Genomic DNA, 7,499 nt, shown 5'->3' with positions numbered 1-7,499 from the left:
TATTTACTTCAACAATTCCAATGAAGTTGAGTTTCTATATTTTGGGTTTTTTTTTCATAGCAGATTGACGTTCATAACTCTAAACAAATGATGAAGAGAATCTAACAGTTATATGACAAGAACACCATCACTTGGAGGCTGATAAACACAGCAAATGAGCCCCATTAACAACTTTTGAGCAAGCAAAGTTGAGATGAAATTAAGCACGTGAAAGGACTTTGTCAAGCTTCATTTTGTTTGCAAGAAATATATTATAGCCATAAACTTTTTCTCAGATGCTGTCAACTACAAGGGACAGCTTGGAAAAGCTCCGCAACTCTGTTCATTAGCTCAACCACACTTCCTATAAACATTAAACTTCCTATCCGATGTGGATTTGCTGATTGTCCCCAATCCTGACACCAGTAAAAACAGCGTAAACCTTTAAGGATTGAACCTCATTTTCTCTACTTACCCTCCACCATCACCCTTTACTTGGTGGCTACCAGCAGAATTATTATAATAATTAAAACCACAGCCACAAAGCTGCACCAAAACAACAGGCAATTCGACCTTCATAACTTCAAACAAGCAGAAAAGTTGCATGAAAAAGAACACCATTTGGAGCCAAAATCCTTATCACACAATATAATAAACCTAAAGATCGTAAGCTCTATAAATGAGACTCATTTCACAGTTGCATTTCAAGCAAGATGACTATTAAACCACATAAAACAGGCAGAGCACAAAGTTGAGTGCAAGTTTCACAGATGACAAGATTGAATACTGCTAAAAATAAAGTACTAGTTCACTCATTTATTCAAACTGGAGCAAGTTTGAGATCAAGGAATTCAATCCGATAAAAAAGTCAGCTCAATCAAATATGTTAGATTCTGTGCTACCCTGATCTATATTTGCCTCCTATTGCAAGATCCTGTTTTTCTTTGTACAGCATTAACAGCTCTGGTGCTTTGTATTCATATTTGTTAACAAACATCTGAACAAACACCTTTTCTGAAGTGTCAAACAATGTTGACAATCCCAAGTTCCTAATTAAACCTTTCGATAGCAAATCTTGAGCAAACAAACCCCTTGGAACAATACGCTTCTCAAAGCTCTGTCTAAAAACACTTGGTTGATTGGCAATGAGCAAAGACTGAAAGCCCATTTTGTTCACAAGAAAATCCATTATTGCCACAATCTTCTCCTCCGATATTTCCAAAACATTCGGATACCTTCGAAAAGCTTCCCAAATCTCCAGTTCAGACCAACCCCACTTCTTATAAACGTCAAACTTCCTCTCCATTGCAGGTTTGCCCACTTTTCTAAACACAATGACAGCAAGAATAAATTTAAGTAACAAAGGATCGAACCCTATTTCCTTCACTTTCTTCACAATCTCCTTAAACTGATCAGGGTTTACGACAAAAGATCTAGGGTGGTAATTAAACATTGATATGATATTTGATTCAGGCACTCCATTGTCCCTCAGAATACTGATATTAGGTAACAGATGAGCGTCAAGTTTACATGGGAAAAGAAATGGATAGCGTTTTATAGCTGTCATAGCCTTGGAATCAGATTGGAGCACATTGCTAAGTTGATTGAAACAAGGGACAATGTTTTTCTCTAAGCTACAAGTTAAAATTTTGGGGTTGGTAAAAAGGATTTTGGTGAGTTCGGGGCTTGAAACACCTTTAGATAGGAAAAATTCTAGCTTGGGTAAAAGGGTTTTCTCAGCATTAGAATACAGGAGACCTGATCGACTTGCGATGATCTTTTTGATTTGGGTTTTCGAGAACCCATGTTTATCCAGAAATGCAACGACAGAATCAGGCTTATCTGGGGTTTTGAAAAAGAGATACCAGCCAGCCGCCATGGCAGATTCTGGTGAGAACCCAAGTTTTTCTTTGAGGTAAGAGACTGCAAAAGACTGAGATGGGTCTGAAGAGGCTTTTGAGATGCATCTAACTCTGACGAAGAAGGATGGGTTTGAGAAGGAATTGTTCGTAACAATATATGAAAGCCTATGCAAAATACTAATGTCTTTGCTATGACGATTAAACATTTTGGAAATTGAAATGAATAAAGCTTCTCAGACAGAGAAAACTCACCCTGAAAAGCCTTCACTTTGAACCTTCAAGGCAGAGAGTAGAGGAAGATTGCTCTTGAAAATCGTAACTTTTCTTTTAATTTTTTATTGTTCAATTCAACTCAAAGCTTCAAACTTTCCAATTTCCGGGCATAATTTCAGTGCGATTTTTGTATTCGTATTGTTTGTTCCAAGTAAAAAATATAGTATAAAATATGAAATTTATTACGTGATAATGATTTGGATTATATTAGACTCGGTTTTATCTTTTTTACAGAATTATTAATTTTTAAAACTTTATCTAAATTTGAATTGATATATTTTTAACATTGATTCAATCCAAATCAAATTTTTTCGGTTTGGTTTGATTAATTGATTTTTAAATTTTATTTTTTGATTTTTATATATTATTTTAATAAAATTTTTAAATAAATTTATTATAAAATAATTATTTTATTTTATAAAAATTTAATATATATATAAATTAATAAAAATATACAATTTCTTTTAATTTTTAATTTTTTATATTTTAATTTAAAATTTGATACGAACTTTATATATATATATATATTTAATATTTGAATTTTGATTGAAATCAAATAAAAAAAATCCAAATTAAACTTAAGATTACAATTTGGAATTGATTTACAATTTCTCATTTTTTTCTCATCATTAATTATATATAATTTTTATTAAAATTTTAAATTTTATCATTTTTATTACAATTTTTATTAAAATTTTAAATCATGTTAATTTTATAATTTTTATATATTTTTTATTATACTATTATATCTGTTTTAAATTATCCATATACATTAACTGGGGCAACTTATTCTAGTTTTTTTTTTCCAAGATTTTTTATTTTTTTTTATTTTTTTTTTAGGTTAATGGACATGGGGAGGGAACCTTTCTTCTACATATTAATATTTAAAAATAGGAAAAAAAAGTGTGACATTTGTTATGAGTAATTTAAAAAATGAAGATAATCACTTAAAAGTCTTAAGTTTTGCTAACATTTATTTTTTAATAATGAATTATTTTTAATCATAAAAAGGAGAAAGAATCATTTTAAATTAATATGAATAGAAACTAATATTATGATTGATCCTATTAAAAAAGCCAAAGACTTTGGGAATATTAAAAGCTTCAAACTTTGCCCTTGCCAACAAAAAAACACATCATAAATCATGAATTATGAATATGAAATTGCTGCACTGAAAATAATAGTTGTTACATACAAATATATATATATATATATATATATACACACACACACGAACATACATACATGCATACATACATACATATATATATATATATATATATATTTACATACAAGAACTGGCTAAAAAACAGCAAGATAAAGTTGAGCAGCAAAGAGTCGGCCACAATTAGGCTCAAAGCTCCACTTCTGGAACAATGAATACAGCTCTCGGACTCGTTGATCTTATATTAACTTCTTTATCAGCAAATCACACTACTATTATTTATCAGACTTTGTATTAATGAATGTGTCTTAAAATTTACTTTTGAATTTTGATAAGAATCATATCTAACTCGATGACTAATCAAAATATTAATTTCAATTCATGTTTTACAATATTTGAATGAAAAAATATGCAGTTAACAATGGGAACGTCGATGTTCAACTGATAATGACATCATAATCTCCATCTTCCATTGTTCATTGAGGATATAGTTGGTGCTCACCACAGTTAGTCTCTACTCTATGGTCCTTTTTTTTTTCTTCTTCTTACAAATTATTCAGTGTCTAATGGCTGTTGAGCCTATGCGTTCCGTATTGGAAGATGAAGAACCACATGGTTCAAGCACAGCTCCGCCTTGGGACAAAGATTCCCAAGCAAAAGGCAATTAGGCCAAGGCAAATTGACGTTCATAACTCTAAACAAATGATGAAGAGGATCTAACAGTTATATGACAAGAACCTCACTTGGAGACTGATAAACACAGCAAATGAGACCCCATTAACAACTTTTAAGCAAGCAAAGTGGAGATGAAGTTAAGCACGTGAAAGGACTTTGTCAAGCTTCATTTTGTTTACAAAAAATATATTATAGCCATAAACTTTTTCTCAGATGCTGTCAAAACACAAGGTACACCTTGGAAAAGCTCGGCAACTTTGTTCATCAGTCCAACCACACTTTCTATAAACATTAAACTTCCTCTCCGATGCGGATTTGCTGATTGTCCCCAATCCTGACACCCATAAAAACAGCGTAAACCTTGAAGGATTGAACCTCATTTTCCCTACCTACCCTCCACAATCACCCTTTACTTGGTGGCTACCAGCAGAAATATTATAATAATTAAAACTACAGCCACAAAGCTGCACCAAAACAACAGGCAATTTGACCTTCATAACTTCAAACAAGCAGAAAAGTTGCATGAAAAAGAACACCATTTGGAGCCAAAATCCTTATCACACAATATAATAAACCTAAAGATCGTAAGCTCTATAAATGAGACTCATTTCACAGTTGCATTTCAAGCAAGATGACTATTAAACCACATAAGACAGGCTGAGCACATAGTTGAGTTCAAGTTTCACAGATGGTAACAGTGAATACTACTAAAAACACAGTACTAGTTGCACTCATTTATTCAAACTGGAGCAAGTTTGAGATCAAGGAATTCAATCGGATAGAAAAGTCAGCTCAATCAAATATGTTAGATTTTATGCTACCCTGATCTATATTTGCCTCCTATTGCAAGATCCTGTTTTTCTTTGTACAGCATTAACAGCTCCGGTGCTTTGCATTCATATTTGTTAACAAACCTCCGAACAAACACCTTTTCTGAAGTGTCAAACAATGTAGAAAATCCCAAGTTCTTAATTAAACCTTTTGATAACAAATCTTGAGCAAATAAACCCCTCGGAACAATCCGCTTCTCGAAGCTCCGTCCAAAAACACTCGGTTGATTGGCAATGAGCAAAGACTGAAAACCCATTTTGTTCACAAGAAAATCCATTATTGCCACAATCTTCTCCTCTGATGTTTCCATAACATTTGGATACCTTCGAAAAGCTTCCCAAATCTCCAGTTCAGACCAACCCCACTTCTTATAAACGTCAAACTTCCTCTCCATTGCAGGTTTGCTCACTTTTCTAAACACAATGACAGCAAGAATAAATTTAAGTAGCAAAGGATTGAACCCCATTTCCTTCACTTTCTTCACAATCTCCTTAAACCGATCAGGGTTTAAAACAAAAGATTTAGGGTGGTGAGTAAACATTGATATGATATTTGACTCAGGCACTCCATTATCCCTCAGAATACTGATATTTGGTAACAGATAAGCATCAAGTTGACATGAGAAAAGAAGTGGATGGCGTTTTATAGCTGTCGTAGCCTTGGAATCAGATTGGAGCAAATTGCTAAGTTGATTGAAACGAGGGACAATCTTTTTATCTAAGCTATAAGTTAAAATTGTGGGGTTGTAAAAAAGGATTTTTATGAGTTCAGGGCTCGAAAAACCTTTAGATTGGAAAAACTCTAGCTTGGGTAAAAGGGTTTTCTCAGCATTAGAATACAGGAGATCTGGTCGAATTGCGATGATCTTTTTGATTTGGGTTTTCGAGAACCCATGTTTCTCCAGAAATGCAATGACAGAATCAGGCTTATCTGGGGTTTTGAAAAAGAGATACCTGCAAGCCGTCATGGCAGATTCTGGTGAGAACCCAAGTTTTTCTTTGAGGTAAGAGACTACAAAAGACTGAGATGGGTCTGAAGAGGTTTTTGAGATGCATCTAACTCTGAGGAAGAAGGATGGGTTTGAGGAGGAATCGTTCATAACAATATATGAAAGCCTATGCAAAATACTAATGTCTTTGCTATGACGATTAAACATTTTGGAAATTGAAATGAATAAAGCTACTCAGACAGAGAAAACTCACCCTGAAAAGCTTTCAACTTTGAACCTTCGAAGCACACCTGAGAGGAGGTTGCTCTTATCTTCTTATCATTTTTCGGTTCAGAATTTTCTAAGTTAGCTTCCTCCGAAGAATCCTGCCAAATTGATAAACCAATGACAAATGAGAAGCAGCAGCACCTCAAGAGTTTTGCATTTATCAATTACAAAATGGCATAATCAAAGCACCTCAGAGTCACCAAAGGAATCTACATGTCGAACCATGCTTCCCGAATTTGAAGCCCCACCTGCACATAAACAGAACAAAGAAATCAGAATAAATTGCAAACTAAAGATGCACATTCTAAAGCAATCTAATAACCAAATACAAACAACTAGAACAACCTAAAGGAACTTAGGTCACATTTGGTCTATAGGATGATTGATAGGACATGATGATAATTATTATATGTCATATTTGATTTGTATTTAAAGAAGGGGACAAGATTACAAGGAAGATTAATTATCTTCTTAGGATAGGATTATTTTGATCCTCCCAAAATGGAGAGGATTGTTTTGAATACAAAGGATTGAACTTACATGGTCTATTATACCCTAAAAAATTATATCAATAACTTAAATTGTATAAACTTTAAAGAATGATAATTTTGATCAATAAATAAAATTATCTTATTCTAATCTTTGAACACATCAAACACAAGATAAAATAATATTATTTAATTTATTCATATTTATAATATAATTTTATCTTATCCCATCGTAATCTTTTGTATCAATCACATCATTGAGTTTACAATGTTTCACCTTCTTAATCCGGAAGTAGCACCTTGTTCAATTATTACTATGCTTGTGGCAGCCTTTATATGCTAACTGCTAGATTATACCAAGTTTACAAGTTTTGCCTATATAATAAGCTTGATTTGCCACCTTATTTTTGCCAAATTCAGCTTTCTGTCATGCAATATAAATCTAAATTGAAGCGAGTAATGAGTATGACATTAAAATAATACCCTGTGAGGGAAATTATAGAAGGGTCTGAGTGGTCAAAATGTTTTGGGTGTTGTATGAGTATCTTATGCCCAAAATGCTTTAATCCTCCAGGATTATAGATGTGACTTCGGTAAGATTTTTCAAATGGCATTTTCAAGCTTCAGATGATCTTTTCAATAAGTTAAAGCCTGCAATCTTAACACAAGATAAAAACCTGCTCTAATTTTGAACTTAATGATTTCATTTGCTCTAGCTTAAACTACACACCGTAAATCCTTCTTGATGATTCAAACTCTGGAAGATCTCTCTTTTTGGGTGTGTTTATGTAATGTCATATCCCACCTCTTTTTTTTTCTGTGTCAGAGTCATCTGTGCAGTTTAAGGAAGAGAAAAATGAAGTTGTTGAGAAGACTAAACCACAAGGAAATCACCCTGTTCCTGGAGCTAAAGGCACTGCCTCCGAAACATCTAAACAGGGAAAACTTTTTCATCATGATGTTCATGCTATTCCCGAAGCCAAGGAGGAAAAACATCCAAATAATGTTGG

At 33.1% G+C, this 7,499-nt stretch overlaps 2 protein-coding genes across 2 annotated transcripts; both read right to left on the bottom strand.

Moving 5' to 3' along the window:
- Positions 1–769: 769 nt before the first annotated feature.
- Positions 770–2,086, bottom strand: LOC111279236 (uncharacterized). The gene has a single exon (XM_022866208.2). The coding sequence runs from the start codon at positions 2,045–2,047 to the stop codon at positions 878–880; it is 1,170 nt and encodes a 389-aa protein (XP_022721943.1). The 5' UTR covers positions 2,048–2,086; the 3' UTR covers positions 770–877.
- Positions 2,087–3,626: 1,540 nt separating this feature from the next.
- On the bottom strand, positions 3,627–6,392 carry LOC111279138 (uncharacterized). Its single transcript, XM_022866033.2, has 3 exons — positions 6,347–6,392; positions 6,191–6,249; positions 3,627–6,099 (listed from the first exon to the last, which is right to left on the bottom strand). The coding sequence occupies exon 3, from the start codon at positions 5,939–5,941 to the stop codon at positions 4,772–4,774; it is 1,170 nt and encodes a 389-aa protein (XP_022721768.1). The 5' UTR covers positions 5,942–6,099; positions 6,191–6,249; positions 6,347–6,392; the 3' UTR covers positions 3,627–4,771.
- Positions 6,393–7,499: the final 1,107 nt, after the last annotated feature.

Source organism: Durio zibethinus, chromosome 27 (genome assembly GCF_047325235.1).
Source record: "Durio zibethinus cultivar Kanyao isolate XHJ-2024 chromosome 27, ASM4732523v1, whole genome shotgun sequence".
Taxonomy (NCBI): domain Eukaryota; kingdom Viridiplantae; phylum Streptophyta; class Magnoliopsida; order Malvales; family Malvaceae; genus Durio; species Durio zibethinus.
The sequence above is the reverse complement of the archived record's forward strand: the minus strand, read 5'-3'. Positions and strand labels throughout refer to the sequence as shown.

Excerpts from the sequence above, each read along its gene's own strand:
- LOC111279236 (XM_022866208.2), bottom strand. The coding sequence starts at position 2,047 with ATGTTTAATCGTCATAGCAAAGACATTAGTATTTTGCATAGGCTTTCA.
- LOC111279138 (XM_022866033.2), bottom strand. The coding sequence starts at position 5,941 with ATGTTTAATCGTCATAGCAAAGACATTAGTATTTTGCATAGGCTTTCA.